At 45.6% G+C, this 18,432-nt stretch overlaps 1 protein-coding gene across 1 annotated transcript in view; it reads right to left on the reverse strand.

The window, feature by feature from the left end:
• Positions 1-18,432, reverse strand: part of SCUBE2 (signal peptide, CUB domain and EGF like domain containing 2) — a 66,930-nt gene that overhangs the window by 29,012 nt on the left and 19,486 nt on the right. The window contains exons 6-16 of the mRNA XM_082627121.1: positions 17,996-18,112; positions 17,175-17,264; positions 12,067-12,183; positions 10,986-11,108; positions 8,143-8,259; positions 6,433-6,555; positions 5,888-6,004; positions 5,542-5,628; positions 3,724-3,828; positions 949-1,104; positions 348-554 (exon numbers count right to left, since the gene is read on the reverse strand). Of these exons, the coding sequence (XP_082483247.1) occupies positions 348-554; positions 949-1,104; positions 3,724-3,828; positions 5,542-5,628; positions 5,888-6,004; positions 6,433-6,555; positions 8,143-8,259; positions 10,986-11,108; positions 12,067-12,183; positions 17,175-17,264; positions 17,996-18,112 (1,359 nt within the window). The remainder of the gene's footprint in view (positions 1-347; positions 555-948; positions 1,105-3,723; positions 3,829-5,541; positions 5,629-5,887; positions 6,005-6,432; positions 6,556-8,142; positions 8,260-10,985; positions 11,109-12,066; positions 12,184-17,174; positions 17,265-17,995; positions 18,113-18,432) is intronic.

Here is an 18,432-nt window from a genome sequence, read left to right on the forward strand (position 1 = left end):
GTCCTGCCCCAGCTGGGGGACCACAGTGTTTTGAAGACCGTGGTCCCGCAGACCCTTAAGGGGCAACACTCCCTCTTCTCATCAACCCTGACTCTTCCATTCTGTCCCTCAACCCAACAGACAGTTATTAAGTGCCAGGCACTATGCCAGGTGCTGGGGGGTTCCTGATCCTGTAGGCAAGGCCAATACCCACATGTAGTTCTCAAATGAGTGTGGGTGTCCCAGGTGTAGTCTGGAAGAAGCCTGGGGAGAAAGGATGGGCCAGACTTGCTTTTGGTTACCCTGAGTGTTTTTGGAGCTCAAGACAGTTCTGTTAGCAAGAATGTCCTGGCCAGCAGGCCACTCACCACATTGGTTTCCTACATGGCCCTGACCCACTCCACAGGACTCCGCCCAGTGTTCAGATGTTTGGGGAGACTTTTTAGCCACTTCGAGGTCCACGCCTGAGAGCTGGAGGTGAAACTGCTCCCTGTGGGCAGCCTTCCGGAGCGTGCGGATGGCCTTCCGGAGCCGCTTCTCTGTTCGCTTTATGATGCAACTCAGATCACAAGAGGCTGCAGAAACGAGAGGGACAGCAGTGGAGGGGTCAGGCTGCAGCATGTGAGCATGTCCAGATCAACTGCAGGACCCACAAACACCCACAGCTCCCTGTGCACAGCATGGGGAGAGGCCTGGAGCTGGGCACCTAGCAGGCTGGGCAGCATCCAATTCAAACAGAAATTTGTTGACCAAAATGGTAGCTTTGGGTTTTGATGAAGCAGATAAAATCATCAGGTTCCAAACCAATTCAGTTTAGTTTGGGGGTGAAAAAAAAACAGGAGGTACTTCAGTGGTTGCACTATCTCCGCACCCCACCCCGCCCCACGCAAAAATGATGAAAAGTGAAAGGCAAAGAAATAAGGAGCAAGCTGTGAGAAGTCTGGCACCACAGACTGTTTTCAAACCAACCTGTCACCTCCTTTTGGTTAGTTTCAAGCTCAAACTCAACAGTGATAAACATTTCCTTAGGGGTGCTCGGTCGTCCGGGGGCTCCCGGGACTTGCTTGCCAGAGCTGCATGTAAGGTTTGCGTAGCGGAAGCTCTCTTTTACTGAGCTGTGCTTCTCTGTATGAAGAAACAAAATTATCGGAAGCCAAATCCTGGCAAAGCACTCAGCTGAACATTCGCTACAACTCTGTAAACATTTCATTAGAACAACTCTCAAGGGACTAGATGATTAACTCCATATGCCAAGACGCTGCAAGCCCTCAGCTAGGAGCATGATGACACTTTAATCCTGAAGAACCAGTATTGCCACCTATATAACTTTACAATTTAGCTCTTGAAACTTATTTTCATGAATAAATGCTGAATGTTTCCAACTGACCAGCCACATCTGTGGAAGATGGGGACCAAAGATTGTCTTGCATTCCTGACTGGTAATTTGTTAAGGTGCGTTCATGTTCTCACAGTTGGTTTCTTTAAAGCTGGACTATGATGTCTCAAGCAGGGGCTGAGGGGCTTCAAGTAAGGAACAAGCACAGGAGTAGAAAGGAAATTAACTCCTGCTTTCAGGCAAACTGACCTTGGAGTAATTCCAACCCAAAGGGAAAGCTGGAAAGCACATCAACAATGATGGCTCATTTTGAAATAAACAGGAGCAATAAATGGCACAAAGAATCAACAGAACCAAACAATATCATGAAGGCACGTAGGATGGGAGTGAAAGTGTTATGTAAGGCAGGGCTTTGTGCATCCTCATTCCTGACTTTGGCCATCACTCCTCCCTCCATGGCTTCCAGGGAATCTTTTTTTTTTTTTTTTTTTTTTTGCGGTACACGGGCCTCTCACTGTTGTGGCCTCTCCCGCTGCAGAGCACAGGCTCCAGACGCGCAGGCTCAGCGGCCATGGCTCACGGGCCCAGCCGCTCCGCGGCACGTGGGATCCTCCCGGACAGGGGCACGAACCCGTGTTCCCTGCATCAGCAGGCGGACTCTCAACCACTGCGCCACCAGGGAAGCCCCCTCCAGTGACTCTTTTAACTAATGATTGTTAACCAGAACCAAAGAGCAGGTCTGCATACCATCCACACAATTAACTAATCTTACTTTATTGAACTGAAGAATTCTCTGTATCGTGCTCTTCTCTAACATTATAAGGATGTTCAAATCAGCAGGTCATCAGGACCAAAGGAAGGAGAAGGCAAATTAATTTTTCCCTAAAGATCTATCTTAACCCTTTCAAAAGGCTAACTTCACATCTCAAACTGAACAGATGCTCATTCTGAACCTGTTTTCCTTTCCATTTTTCCATATCTACTTTTTAAACTTTTTATTTTGAAATAAGCTTAGATGTATAGAAAGGTTGCTAAGAGAGTACTCAGAGTTCCCATATACTCTTCACCCAGTGTCCCCTAATGTTAACATCTTACATTTACATGTATCTTTATCAAAACTAAGAAATTAACATTAGTACAATACCATTAAGTGAACTAAAGACCAAATCTTTTTTTTTTTTTTTTTTTTTTTTTGCGGTACACGGGCCTCTCACTGTTGTGGCCTCTCCCGTTGCGGAGCACAGGCTCCGGACACGCAGGCTCAGTGGCCATGGCTCACGGGCCCAGCCGCTCTGCGGCATGTGGGATCCTCCCGGACCGGGGCACGAACCCGTGTCCCCTGCATCGGCAGGCAGACTCTCTACCACTGTGCCACCAAGGAAGCCCCCAAATCTATTTTTAAATAATTCTTTCCCCTCTGATTAAAAGTATAAATGCTCACTGTGGGGAATGTGGAAAATGCAGGAAAAAAATTAAAATCACTCATCATCCTTCCACCCACATATAACCCACTAATAAGGACATGGTGAGTTTTCTTTGTTCTTCTTCTACTCACGCTTTTTCTTATACAATTTAGGTCATATTAGATATACACAATGTTACTCTCTCTTTTTCCAGCTTAGCATTATAACATTTTCTAATGTCATTAAACATTCTTTGAAAACCCATAATTAATAGCTGCATAATATTCCATCAAATGGAGGTGCCCAAATTAATCTTGGTTAGTTACTTAAAATAGGCAGTCAAATATGACTAGAGTGATTTTGCATTTATTTGTTTGTACAATTTATTTGAGGGTAGATTGGGGAAAGAACCCTCCCTAATACATGACTCCTGATTTTTTTTTTATTCACTAAAATTATTCTATGAAATAATACTGGAAATGTGAGCTGGGGAAGAAAGAGGAATGCTGGATTCTGCTCTTTTCATAAGGCCAGGTCTACTTGGAGAGTATTTGTTCTGCTGAAGCCAAATGGCATCACTGCCTCCAAAAACTAAATCCAGCAGGAAAGCTGGATATTACATCTTGGTTCACCAAAGATTACCCTTTCTGAGCCAAACCTTTTTTTCATTTCTTTGGATTCGGATTTTGGATTATTTTAAGGAAACTCTAAGGTCTAGAAAATTTAACCCAGTATGATCACAAATTACTAATGCATCTTAAGCCCTCATTGATTCCTATTAACTCACAGCTTTCCCCAGAGCTTTACTCTTTGTACCCCGCAAAGGAAACCCTGAAGTATAACTCCAGAAGCATACGGAGGTGCCAGGTGAGGCTCTTCTTCATCTTGTGAAGAGAGTCCACAGAGATTCTAAACTGTTTGATCCCATCTGAATGGCTCGGCTCATTACAGGCCCCTTTCCCACCATGCAGGCAAGCTCCCTGCACCAGCCATCTGATTCCATACCTGGTAGTACTGGTCGCAGACCCTCGGGAAACAGATCAGCCTTTTTCAAACTACACTTGCCTTCATTTAGCTTAAAGGTTACACTTGTCCTGACGGTGGCGACATCTTCAGAAAGAAACAAGTGAGAGATGTTACCTTCAGAGGCAAAGGAATGGAAACACTAGTGGGTAATGGAGAGCTGTCCATTGCTGGAAGTACACCCTGAGCCCCTCTCTTATGCTGAGACCAAGAAAGTTTGGGATTGGGGAGCGCCCATTCCCTTGGACTGGGGGCACCAGGAGCCTCCTAAGAGTTACACTTATCGCTCCATCTGAGATGAATCCAGGGCTCAAACATAACTAAGGAAGGGCCAAAAACAGCCTCAACGGTGAGATGAAAAATGAGGTCATTTCTGTGCCTTTCCAAGAAGGAAGGCCAGAATCCCCCAGTTCAAATTTGAGCAAGACAGCTGAGGGAAATGGAAGGGCAGATTCTCCTAAATAAAGCCTGTCCTGGGAGGACAGGGCTGAGGGAGCCACCATGCCAGACAAGGATGGCACTCACTAAACGTGGCTAGGATTTTCAGGGTCTATGAGGGAGCAAGTCCTACTTTGAGGGCCCCATATGGAAAATTCTGTTCTCCTTCCATGGTCAGTCTTAATCATGTTAGGCTCTGGAGCCAATGACCAGGATTCAAATTCCAGCCCTTCGACTTGTGATGAGAACTTGAGCAAGGTACTTAGTCTCCCTAAGCCTCAGTCTTCTCATCTGTAAAATAGACATAATTACAGTCCTTACATTACCGGGCTGTTGTGAGGATTAATGAGATAATGCAAAACAAAAAATGTTTAGCCTACTGTCTGGTACATAGTAAGAACTGAATAACTGTTAACTATTTGCTTGCTCACCTTACGGTGGCCTTAATCTCCAAGTGATCATCACTACGAGTTTTGGTGAAACAGACTGTGACGTCCCCTCTGGCTGGGTCCAAACATCAGACAAGAGGGGCAGTGAAGGATAGTGCTTAAGACTCTGGACCCAAAATGCCTGGTCAAAATCCTGGCTCCACTATTTCCTATCTGAGTCACTCTGGATATGTTACTTCACCTCTCTGAACCTCAGTTTCTTCATCTGGTTAATGAGGATAACAGTAAAATTGCCGCAGAGGGCTGTAGTGTGGATTAAATCAGCTAATACATGTAACACAGTGGCCGGCATGTTTTAACTGCTCCATCAATTCACACGGGCTGTTATTATCATGCTTTGCATCTCTATCTTTGCTTATATACATAATATGGACATCACGAACCATTTCCTTATTCAGATGTTCACATGACAACATCACAGATGTTTGTCTAAATCTGGGAGGACAAGGCCTCTTAAAAGCTTTAAATGTTCTTCTTTGTCTTTTGATAAAGGGTTTGGGCCCCTTTCCCTGGTCAGAATCCTTGCTCCCCTTGTCATGTCCCTGTCTCCACTGATGCTATGTGTCCCAAGCCCACATTTCCTGCCGAGCCTCTGAGGTGCTCTATGGTACAGGGAGTTGGGAAGACCTGCGTCTCCTGGTCCCAGAGTTACGTGGGCCTCTGCCCAATATGATGACCCACCAGGGCTGCACGGAGCCTTCTGGCACTCAATGGACACTCAATAAGTGTCTGTTATGTGGCGAGTCAGATCGCAGGCACCAAGGCTACAGGTAAGAACATCCTGTAACGTGCTTGCGGCATCAAAGAGACTAGGAGAAAAGAAAACAAAGCCAACGCCCAAGAACAGTATCCCACAAATGAAGCCCATGGAACACGGTGAGCCCCAGAGACAACACGCAGGTTTGGTAATTACCCCCGAAAGCAGAGTCATTTGATTTTTGCTGTTTGCTCCTGAGAGGAGAGGAAGAGCCGCAGGTGACAGAATAGGCCTCTTGCAGTCCTGACAGACAGAATGTGGATCGTCAGCAGGTAAGCAAGGTTACAGTCTCTCCCGGTGGCAGCTCAAGTCACCCGCAACCCCACTCCATGTGAACCACTAGAAAAGCCCCCAGAATACAGGGTCTCAGAGCATGGGCCTCCATTGGTCAGGGGGCAGCTGGTCAAAGACCTGGAAGCCCTTTGAAGCCATCTAACACCTGAAGGCCAGGAAGGCCTGGCCCTGGCATGAGGACCTGCCCCAGGGCCTGGGACCCACTCACCTGAAGAGAGGTGAATGCCAGAGAGACATCTGAGGAAGCACCTGTCTCCTCCACCACTCTTACCACACTGCAGGGACACGTGGGGTGATACGCTAGTGGGCAGGACCCCCTCCACTTCTAGACAGGACAAAATACAGACACTTACAGAGAGAGAAGGTATGACAAGGACGGCTGAGTCCCATGCCTCAAAGGCCCCAAGAAGAGAAGGTAGTGCCGACGCCCAGCACATAACACAGACACCATGTTTATTCCCCCCAGGGTAAAGGAGTGCCTTGTACTCTATTCTTTTCATGCAGAAAAGCAACCAGGAAAACAGAAGTGAGTTCCAACCTACGCAGAAGCACAGAAGGAAACGCCGAAGGGCTTGCAAAGTATCTCCTGTTTTTGAAGGATTTAAAGAACAGCTGCTGCAGCTCAGGGGAGGAGAATTCAGTGGAGGACTGGTCAGCCGCACTCTGGGTCCAGTGGGACCAGTGGGACGTGGGAGAGTGCTGCTGGGCCAGCGGTGAGCCCGCGCACTGAGCCCGAGCCTCGGCGCCTCTTACCCACACAGTCTTTTTTATTCCAGTGGAGCTTGTGCGCAGAGTGGCACCGGCATTCGTAGCTGCCCACGGTATTCACGCAGACCTGCTGACAGCCTCCGTTGTTGACGCTGCACTCATTGGTGTCTGTGGAGCAAAACGCTCTCCTGTCACAGCAGCCCATTGCTGACCTGGCTGACACTATCCCTCCATTGAGGAAGGAGCAGGAGGCGAGTCGCACAGCTGAAGCTCACTGAACTAAGGGAAGGTGCTGACCGCCTTCAGAATGTGCACTTGGCACGAGCTGACCCACTCCCCAGTCAGTGGTCTTCCTGGCATGAGCCTCACCAGCATGGTCTCAAGTTCCATTCTTTTTTTTTTTTTTTTTTTTTTTTGCGGTATGTGGGCCTCTCACTGTTGTGGCCTCTCCCGTCGCGGAGCACAGGCTCCAGACGCACAGGCTCAGCGGCCATGGCTCACGGGCCCAGCCGCTCTGCAGCATGTGGGATCTTCCCGGACCGGGGCACGAATCCGTGTCCCCTGAATCGGCAGGCGGACTCTCAACCACTGCACCACCAGGGAAACCCTCAAGTTCCATTCTTGACCAAACATTTCCACCAGTAAGAACACTCAGAAGGGGTCATACTCTATTTTCAGGTGTCAAATTCAGACACTGCACAGGCTTCCAGTTTAAAACTCCACCATCCTCCTGGGCTACATCCCAAGAGAGACAGAGAGAGTTAGGATTCCCCACTTGGCAGTTCATATAGTTGGGATATAGATAAGAAAACTGACTTGCACTAATCCCCATCAACTTGAAACTGAGTCCAGGTCAGAAGGTGACTCCAACTAAAACCCAAATACACGTCCATATTCAGGGAATATTTCCTTGGGGTTTCTTGATGGACTGGAAGGGCATGTGTTCAGCCATGCCAAGGATGTGTTGAAAAGGAGAAGAGAAACAACACTATCTATAGCAAATCACTACTATCCATTCTTCTTAAGGACACAGGAAACAAGGATTGGATAGGAAGTACTAAAGCCAGTGGTTCCCACATCCTCAGATCCCCAAAATCACCCTGAAGCCCTAGACTTTTAGAATAAGAATCAGAATGTGTGTTCTCAAAGATTGCTGAATGAATCTAATGATTAGAGAGAGTAGAGTAATGCCAAATCTGACTAAAGCCATAGTCTACTTAGCTGTAAGGTCATGAGACATCAGAACATGTTGCTGCAAGGGCTCAGAGCAGGGAGACAGAGTCCCTGGTCCCACTTCCAGCTCAGAGACCTGCACAAAGACCAGCTCAAAGAGCTCAAACCAAGCTCCGCAGCCGGTTCCTATGCACAGCAGGGCTGTGGAATCGGTTGGTGCACTGCCAAGCCTCTCCGAGGGCAGTGACTTTACTATCTTGGGAGGTTCCAGCGGACAGGGCACCAGCTCCTGAGAGACACACCCACTGTCTGAGTACAACTGTATCAATAAAGTCCATAAAGAATTCACAGCTGAAAGAGCTCACCTCTTATCTCTGCTCCATTTCACACCTGACGAGTTAAAGGGATCAATGTGGGACGATTTCCCATAGCAGCTGCTTCCCTCAAGTCTGTGGACTCCCTACTACTGTATAGGGCCTGGTATGTCCGGTTCAGCCCCCAAGGTAGAAAAACTGGCCCTGATCTGGGGAAACCTTAGGAGTAAGGCCCAGTCTCATCCGACTCTAGAGGGATTCCACTCACCTCCACAGTGGGTAAAGCCATAGAGGGTGTACCCTTTGTTGCAAGCACATGCAAACGTGCCAGGGTGGTTGATGCAGCTGTGGTCACAGGTCCTATCCAAAGAGCATTCATCCACATCTGTAATTGTCAAAGGGAGAGGGGAGGTGAAACCAACTCTGAGGGACAGTGGAGAGAAGAACACACTTATAAGAACACCAGTTGCTGACCAATAACAAAAACAACAAAGTGAAAATTATCTATCAGTTCTCCCTGCTCACTTGCATTAAACAAAGTGTTGAGCAGCCCACAATAAGTATACTCACAGCCAGGACCCTTATTTCCAAATTCTGTTGCACACTGCACTTGCCTAAAAGCTCAGTTGGTCTCTCTCACCCATGCTTATCTGCAGGGTTGAATAATTTAAAATATTTAAATGAAGTCAAACGAGATAACATAACTAAAAGGGCTTTGTAAACTATTAGGGTGCTGCCTGTGCATTATTACTGTTCTATTACTAATTGGTAAAGGAGCAATAGTAATTTTATAAGCTATGGCCAATTAAAAGGAGAAAACACTTGAGCTGGAGATAAATCTAGCTCCTATCTCTTTTGGGTGTTGCCAGAATTCATCTTCTGGCCCCAGGAGGCCAGTTGATCCTGGGTTTTAATGCCCTCTGCACTAAAAGAATGCATTAACATTAACATCCTCAGTAATTTTCTATTGCAGACACTGAAATGTGGTGCTTAAGCACCAAACAGGATCCTCTTGGCCAATCCCTTGGCTTTGTTCCTCCCCCATGGTTCAGTCCCAGGGGGCCCCTCCCTTCCCGGTTCAGCATGAAGGCATCCTTGGCTGCAGTTGAGGTCACGGAAACTAGCCTCAGGAGGCTGTATTTGTCAGTCTAATCATCTCTTCTTCCCTGGTCTGGTTCTTACATCTTTCCTGTACACTAGAACCTCAGTGCTTCACTTCCTCAACTCTTTGGAAGATTTTAACAGAGTTATGACTTGTTTCTCCAAATGGATAAACCAGGACCAGCACAGGACTCAGTGGAAGCCAACTAGACCATTGCTAGATCCCTTTTCAACACCAAACGTGCCACGAGAAACTATGTTAATAAAAAACAAACATTTGGAAGGAACCGGAGGAATGAAAAACATGAAATAAAGAAGGGCAAAATCTTACAAAACCTCTTCATCCGAAACTTTTCCCAGAAATCCTGACAATTTCTTTAGTAAGTTTGTTCTGTGTAAATATTTGTTCTACCAAGACTGATCAGTGAAAAATGAGAAAAAGTCCACTTCTTCTGTAGTAATTGATATCATTCTATGAATTCTTTTATTAATATCAGCCAGTTACCGAGAAAGTGGGCTCATTCAGTAGCTGACTTTGGCTGCTCACAACAGGCTTTTGCTTTGTCAAAAATAAGCAGATCTCTTTTCTAATTCCTTTTTAATGTGTTTACACAGCTTAAATAGTATTTCTTGCTCTATACATCATGACACATTATGTGGAACAGCAAATTTTCCTTCCAAGTCAAACAGAAGAAAACTATGCAGTAGTCATCTAGAGTGAACTCGCTGAATTTAAAGGGGTGTGAAGGGCTTCCCTGGTGGCGCATTGGTTGAGAATCTGCCTGCCAATGCAGGGGACACGGGTTCAAGCCCTGGTCTGGGAAGATCCCACATGCTGCGGAGCAACTAGGCCCGTGAGCCACAACTACTGAGCCTGCATGTCTGGAGCCTGTGCTCCGCAACAAGAGAGGCCACGATAGTGAGAGGCCCGCGCACCGCAATGAAGAGTGGCCCCCGCTTGCTGCAACTAGAGAAAGCCCTCGCACAGAAACGAAGACCCAACACAGCCAAAAATAAAATAAATTAAAAGTATAAAAAATAAATAAATAAATAAATAAAGGGGTGTGAAGTGTCTGACAAATTATGTACCAAGAAGAAAAAACCAAGAGAGAAACCTAATTCACACCGTAAGATTATAAAAAGGTAATGTTGCATCTTTATTATATGAAGTGAAATCAGATATTATTTTCTGATTTTGATTTAATTCTGGGATTTCTAACAAAATAAGTTAGGCTGTTCTTATTCTCAGCAATGGATCAGAAATAAATGACAGCACATCTTTCCTGAGAGTTTCTTTCTATATATCAGTGGGGCATAAAATGTATGATGCCCCCAACCCAGAACAGCTTATCACTGTGCAAAACACTTATTAATATCAACAACTGCTACCCAGAGAAGTTCCCTTGCTGCGCCCCTTATATGGGAAGGATGTGTCTGAGAAGGGGTCTGAAATCCTGCCCAAGGACTGCCCAGCCTTTCCTCCACTTAATCCCCTCCCTCACCCCTACCCTTTCCCCAAACACCAAAGGCTGGTCATTTAAACAAGGCCTATAAGGAAGGGACCAACTGGTTGACCCCAGCTTTTTGCTGAGAAAAGGTATGTTAACTAATCAACATCTTTTTGTCACCAAATTTTGTTAGAAAATCCATAACATTAAAGGGAATTTTAGAAAGGGAAAATTATTCATAATTTCAACACCCTCATGCAACCCTGCTTGCATTCTGTGATCCATTCCATTTCTAGCAGCAAGCTCCGCTGTAATCACACCACATGGGTTCACTGAGGTGTTCTCTAATCATTAACAGCTTAATTTCCAAAATATACCTGTGAGCTACCTCAGTGTTTTTATTTTACTTAACAGATGAAGTAAGTGAAGCACAGGGTGGAGGTTGGATTAATGACTCCATAGAGAAGCCCAGCGAGCCAGTCTCTGCCCGAGCAGGGTTTCATCTTCTCCAATCCAACCAGTGGGCATTACACAGCACAGCTAGCTATGTTTCAGCACATACCTTGGCAAGACTTCTCATCTGTTAATAATTTAAATCCCTTTTTGCAGCTGCAGTCAAAACTGCCCACGGTGTTTTTGCAGAAATGATCGCAACCTCCATTGCACGTCTGGCACTCATCGATATCTGTAACAGTCAAGCATCGGCAAATCAGACAGCGATACTTGCCTCGTTATCCACAAATCCCTGAAGTGCTTTTGTGTGTGCTTCATTATTCTCTGAAACAAAACAGACCCATAAAAGCATTTAAGGATGTTTGCTGATGTTTTTAAACTTACACACGTTCTCTTGTCTGGCTTAACCCATTTTGAAAGACAAGTGCCTGGTCCCCTGGAGAACTCTGACTTACACTGCCCCTCCCTTGACTAGCATTAAGGAAACAAGCTGGGGGAAAGAACAGTGATGTCCTATTATATTCTCATCCTTGCACAAGTCTCTCAAGATAAGATGGCTTCCTTTCCTATACTTCCCATTCCAGTTTAATGATTAATGTAATAAGGAACTAAAATATTTGTTTTGGCAAATTACACCACGATCAAATAGCCTCAATGCTTTTAAGTGATTTCTGATACTCAATTAATTTTATCTTTTCTCAGTTTCAACTGGTAACTGGTTATCTGCTTTTTTATCACGTTAAAGAACTAAGCCTTTGTACTCTGGCCCATGAAATACTAGGTCATCGGGGTCTCTATTCATCAGTACAAGTTAATCGTACAGTTATTCATTGTTCTCTGGATAACAATCTTGGCTGTTATTTATATAATAATCTCTAGATTGTTATTTATGATATGATGATATTATCTCCTGCAAATGAATGTTCCCTTGAACAACTGCTTTCTTCTAATAAGGCCACTGCCTGAAATGGATCATTTGATGTTTGTAGAAGCTGACCTTCTCAACAGTTAGTGTAATTAAGCTGGTTCTAATTAAGCTTACTCAGTTACAACCTTCTACTAGCCCAGGGAAGAAAAGCTTCCTTTTGATCAATATGAATCATAAGCAAATCTGGAGTCACTCAGGAGGTGTGGAGGGGAAGAGCTGCCTTTACTCCCACACATTAGCCGCATGGAGAGGCACAGGCTACCTTTACAGGTCTTCCCATCCAACTGGAGACTGAATCCAACGGGACAACTGCAATGAACACCTGTCGAAGTATCCTTACAGGTGCGATCGCAGCCTCCATTGTTGACAGCACACGTTTCTGCCAAGGAGGTAAGAAAAAGGCAGTTAGCTTCCTAACGAAGTGCTCACACAGCTGGGAAAAAAGGGGTATTGGTGCAGTGTTAATACTTGACAAAAATTTATGAAAGTCAGGAAGCATGTGGGGTCCTCATGGTCATATCCCAAGCCTCTGCCACCCGCAGGTGAGTTAGAGGGAGAACAGGGGCAGCTCCTCCCTGCACCCATCTAAATAAGTGACATCTCCCGAGGAAGCCTGACAGGGTGAGAGAGGGGGAAAGATGACTCTGCCAACCTGCTGAGCCTTTTTAGTGGCAGATTTGAAGCCACTAAAAGTTCCTGTTGATCGACAGCCAGTGACCTGCAAGTATGAGCACATCTAGCAGCCTAGATGTGAATGCAGAACAGAGCAAAGGGGGATGTTCCTTCCTTTATCCTGAACCTTCTCTATTCACCACGTGTAATGGGCAAAGCGAGAGAGGGTAAACATTGCCCACGCCACCCATTCCCTTGCCGCAGACCAATGACTTCCTCCTGGCAACTGCCAAGTAACTCAGATTAGAAGTTTACCTTTCCTTGAAAGGAGAAAGACCTGTCATAGTTACATGAAAAAGCAGCCGCAGTTGTTAAATCATATCTATAGAGATGAAGAACAACAAGCTAATGGCCTTCTATTTCTATATATCATGCATGAATTCCAAGTAATACACAAATGTTATTCAACATTCATTCAACAGTTAGCACTTAGGCATCCAGAAACTGATTTTACTTCCATAGCTACCTCTGTAAAGCCTCGGGGGCGGGGGGGGGGGGGTAAACTTAATTCTGATTAAATGTGACAGATAGAACATGTATGTTTATCTCTGTTTCCTCGCCAAAACTCATTAAAATGAGAGTAAATAAATTTTTTAAAATATAAATCCTTAAGGACAAATAAAAGACAATAGATGAAAGATGTCAAATCTTCTGGAAGTGGCATGTCAATGGAGGAACAGTAACTGGCATAGCAGAAAGTTAAACCCTAGCAGTGGGGCTTCCCTGGTGGTGCAGTCGTTAAGAATCTGCCTGCCAATGCTGGGGACATGGGTTCGAGCCCTGGTCTGCAAAGATCCTACATGCCGCGGAGCAACTATGCCCGTGTGCCACAGCTACCGAGCCTGAGCTCTAGAGCCCGCGAGCCACAACTACTGAGCCCATGTGCCACAACTGCTGAAGCCCACGCGCTCTAGAGTCCATGCTCCACAGCAAGAGAAACCACTGCAACAAGAAGCCCACGCACCACAACAAAGAGTAGCTCCTGCTCGCCACAACTAGAGAAAGCCTGCACACAGCAACGAAGACCCAACACAGCCAAAAATAAATAAAAATAAAATAAATTAATTAAATTTATTTTTTAAAAAAACCTAGCAGTCTGCAGAGTGATGCCAACAAGTGGTAAGCTCATCTGAGCCACAGAATTCTAGAGAGGCTCAGGAACTGGAGGTACTAAAGTTAGTCTAGAGGCAGAGGTGAGGATGGAGTTAAAAATAGGAAGATTGATTGAGAGTCTGTATAACAAATAGGCTCCCAGATCCCCATCTTAATTCCACAGCCCACAGCACATCCCTATTTGGACTAAGGCAGATAAATTTCTTCTCTGGAAAAGGGCACCAGTAACAGCAGAGGAGGCGCTGTCAGGTGAAAGTCTATATGTGAAAAGAGAGATCTCAAACTTTCACCCCCTCTGCACCCCAGTTCCCAGGACACTGGCAGCCAAGCCTAAATCCCCTCATCAGGAGACTGAAGGATTCCTCTCCAGCCAAACTGACCGGCCCAAGTGAAAAGACCTATAGATTCTGTCATTTGAAGATCTCCAAATGAAATGACTAAGCCACTGCCTAGTTAACCAAGCATAAAGCCCACCAGCTGACACAATATCAAAGTGGCTTTTCAATATTCCACTATTAAATAAGAAAAGTGAGCCAAGGATCACCGGACATTTCCGAAAAGCCTCTAGTATGAAATAAATACACCAAATCAAACAAACAAGGGAAAAGGAACCTGAGGAAAGCAAAGATAATACAGGGAACAACAGAGAAGTTAGAAAATCTTATCATTAATTTCCTCAGGGAGGTAAGAAAAGCATCCATGAAATAAGAACAGGTTCCTACAACAAAAGACCAAAGTAAAATTCTTAAAAAATTAAAATACAAAAGCTGAAATTTAAAAAGAACCCTACAGAAGGATTAGAAGAAAAAAATGAAAGATCTCCTAGAAAGTAGAACAAAAATATCAAGAAGAGAAAAAAGAAGAAATTTGAGGAGCAATCCAGGAATTACAACAGCCAGCTAATAGGAGTCCCAGAGAGAAAGAGAAAAGTGAAGAAAGTTATCAAAAGAAAAATATAAGAAAATTTCCCGGAACCAGGGGATGCGAATGTCCCCCTTAAAAAGGCCTACTCAGTGCTCAGAATAACAAGTGGGACAAATCCCACAGTGCGGACATCGTTGTGAAATTTCAGATCACCAGGGACAAAAAGGAGACCCTGAGAACATCCAGAGAGAAGCTCTCGTAGGTTCCATACAAAGAATCAAGAATAAAAGTGGGGGCTTCCCTGGTGGCGCAGTGGTTGAGAGTCCACCTGCCGATGCAGGGGACACGGGTTCGTGCCCCAGTCCGGGAAGATCCCACATGCCACGGAGCGGCTGGGCCCGTGACCCATGGCTGCTGAGCCTGCGCGTCTGGAGCCTGTGCTCCGCAATGGGAGAGGCCACAACAGTGAGAGGCCCGCGTACCGCAAAAAAAAAAAAAAAAAAAAAAAGAATAAAAGTGACTTAGACTTCTTGAAAGAACACTGAATGCTCAAAACAACAGAGCGCTATTTAAAACTCTGATGGAATATTTTTCCCAACTTTGAATTCTATCCTGAGCCAAATTCTCAAGAAAGGGTGAAGGTAGACTATAAAGGCATTTTCAGGTATGCAAAGTTTTTAAAAAATCTATATCTACCCACGTAAACTAACAAAAGAGAAGACATGGGATCCACCAAAACAGGAGCACGAGGAAGGGAATTCCCAGGCTGTGGCTCAGGGAAAGGCCAGGATGACAGAGGTGCAGCTGGCCCAGGATTCAGGCCCTGCTAGAGCAGGGTGGAAGCCTCAGAAGAGACTTTTTAAGAAGAAAATAGAATTGATAAGTTACCTGCTGTATTTGAACACATTGTAAAGGTTTTAGAGCTCTGCCAGAAATTTGCAAAAAAATTGGTAAGAGGTACTAAGAAAACTAAGCAAACAAAGAAAACATAATCATAGCACATTACATGACTCAGGGGTGAATCATATTTAGATATTCATAATATGTAAATTGTGATAAAACTATATTAAGGGTATGGGGGAAGGGGACAGAAGGGAGATATAACTTAGTCTTCTGTGGTAGGAAGTCAAAAGCTAATATCTAGAACTGACATATCAAGGGAATTCCCCGGCAGTCCAGTGATTAAGACTCCGCACTCTCATTGCCAAGGGCGCAGGTTCAATCCCTGGTCGGGAAACTAAGATCCAACAAGCCGTGCAGTGCGGCCAGCAAAAACAAAAACAAAACAAAACAAATAAAACCTGATACATCAAGAAATAACTGTAGGATTTCCCTGGTGGTGTAGTGGTTAAGAATCTGCCTGCCAATGCAGGGGACACAGGTTCGAGCCCTGGTCTAGGAACATCCCACATGCCACGGAGCAACTAAGCCCGTGCGCCACAACTACTGAGCCTGCACTCTAGAGCCTGTGAGCCACAACTACTGAGCCCGTGTGCCACAAATACAGAAGCCCGTGTGCCTAGAGCCTGTGCTCTGCAACAAGAGAAGCCACCGCAACGAGAAGCCTGCACAGAGCAACGAAGAGTAGCCCCCGCTGGCTGCAACTAGAGAAAAGCTCGCACACAGCAACGAAGACCCAACGCAGCCAAAAATAAATAAATAAATTTATTAAAAAAGAAATAACTGTATACACTTCCCTTTTCAGAAACATATGGGAGGGGGAGTCAGGAGAAGAAGAAACAACTAGGAGAATTGAAAATTATGGCCCCTGGCAAATAGCTAGTTAGGAGATAGGGAAATGATGTATTGCATTACAAGCTTAACAGTGCTAATTAAGTTTTAAAGGTTTTTATATTATTCATATGTACTGTTTTAAGGCAATTAAAAATAATAATTTTAATAGGGCAGAAAAGAGCTCAGAAATGTCACGTGCCTGGTAACCAATGGCTGCTTAATATCTTACCTATTAAATCCAGAAGCTATTGAAAGATCAGTTTTGTTGAGGCCAGGTCGAGCTTTCTCCAGAATAATAACGTCAAATGATCTGATGCCCACCCTCACAGCCACCGCTGAACGTCTGCAGTTACCTCCAGCTCCAGCAGACCGGCTGCCAGACCTTCCTGTGTCCCCCAGCCAAGTGCCACTCTTCTCCATTCATCTCTTCTGCCATTAACATGGGCTGAGTCCGAAACAGAAGACTCAGTGGACAAAAACCCAGCCAAGTTGCCATATGCTAAATAGGGGCTGCCCAAAATGCCTCTCTCATCACAATTACTCAGAGCGGGGGTGGTCTGACAGGCACTGACCACCCACTAAGTCCCAGACAGCGGATGACTCTGGGCACTTTTGCATATTATTGTCTTAACCGAGCTTCCTGATAACCCTAAGAGGTCGACTGTATTACACTGATTTTAGAGGAAGACCAGGACACAGCGGCTCGGGACAGTTTGCCCAAGTCTCAGCACAAGTCTCAGCAGCGTTATGACGCTAACCCAGTTATTCTGATGGCTGGGCCGGCGCTCTTCCCACAATACCAGGGGTCCTGGATGGTGACTAAGCAATAGCAGTGAGTGGAGAGCAGACACACCCTGGCTGGACAGGAGCTGCTGACTAATTCAGCTGGTCTGAGGACACATGGGCCCCAGGTTCAGGCCTGATGCAGTAAGTTGGGGAGGGAAAGGGACAACGTCAGTGGCGGGGGAGGGTGGGTGAGGTGCCTACCCATGAGCAGCCGCCGTTTTACCCGTTTATCCCCATCCGCCACGGATGTGGCATTATTCTCCATCACCTCCAGGGCAGCGTCCTCTCGCTCTGCAAGAGATGCAAACAGCACAGTTCTCAGACTGAATGAGTCAGATTGTTCATCCCCTGCACAACCACTTCTGTGGAAATCCCAGACATGAGAACAATGTGAGAAATGTGACTCTGTTCATTCAATAAAAATATGTTGTAATGAGGCTCTATGTTAAATGGCCTCAGAGCCTTAATAGACATTAAATATGGAAAAGATTTTTTTATTCTACTGTACTAACCGGAGACCTTGGGGAACGCAAGCTTCAGATTCACTCCAGAACCCTCAGTCCAGGACAAAAAGAATCTTGGATTGGGGAACACCTGAAATGGAGCTAGCAAAGGACACGCCATGAAGAGCAGGGCAGGCAGGCATCCCACCAGAAATATGCAACCATGGCTCCTGTTGATGGCAAAGGCCACCTGTCATCATGAACAGCTAGCTTTAACTTTGCATTGCCCTGGCCTTTTGGGATGTGCTGTTCCAATCTCCAGAATACCAGCTTCAGGAGCAGCCTAGTCCAGGAGAGGAAAAAGGGCTTTCCAAGGTCTCACAGGGAGAAAGGGGCCCCCAGTCCGGGCCTGGACTACTTCCACTGCCACATGTGAGGCAGCATGGGACATGCTTGAGGGCATGTGCACTGGAAACACCCTGCCTCTAGTACTAAACAATATTAATCGTTAGGGTTAGGGCTGGGTTGGGGTGAGCAGGCTGGGGAAGACCCTAACCCAGTGTTGGGGTCACCATTCACCAAGGCAGCTCCTTCCATCCGTGTGCATCTTGTACTGGGGATGGCAGCTACACTCTGGGCCTGCAGCAGTGTCCTCACAGGAGTGATGGCATCCGCCGTTTCCATGGTTACAGGTCACTGAGAGGAAAATGAATCAAACCATAAAGCACGGAGATTTCCACAACTGGGGCTGTATTTGCTCCCGAAGAACTCTGATTTTCATTCAGGAAGTATTCAAGCACCTAGCATGTGCTAGGAATTGTGCATAAAAGAGAGAACCTTGACTCAGACCACGTCCCTGTCTATATCAACAGGTAGTCACGATACGACTTGTAGAAATGCTGAATGACAGATTTAGAGCAACATTATACAGAAAGATAGACATGGGAAGGTCAGGGGAGATTTTTCAGTATTTAGAGGAAATTATACCAAAAGATTCCAAACTACTGCTTTGCTCT

Source organism: Mesoplodon mirus (assembly GCF_964341445.2).
Source record: "Mesoplodon mirus genome assembly, chromosome: 7".
In the NCBI taxonomy this organism is placed as follows: domain Eukaryota; kingdom Metazoa; phylum Chordata; class Mammalia; order Artiodactyla; family Ziphiidae; genus Mesoplodon; species Mesoplodon mirus.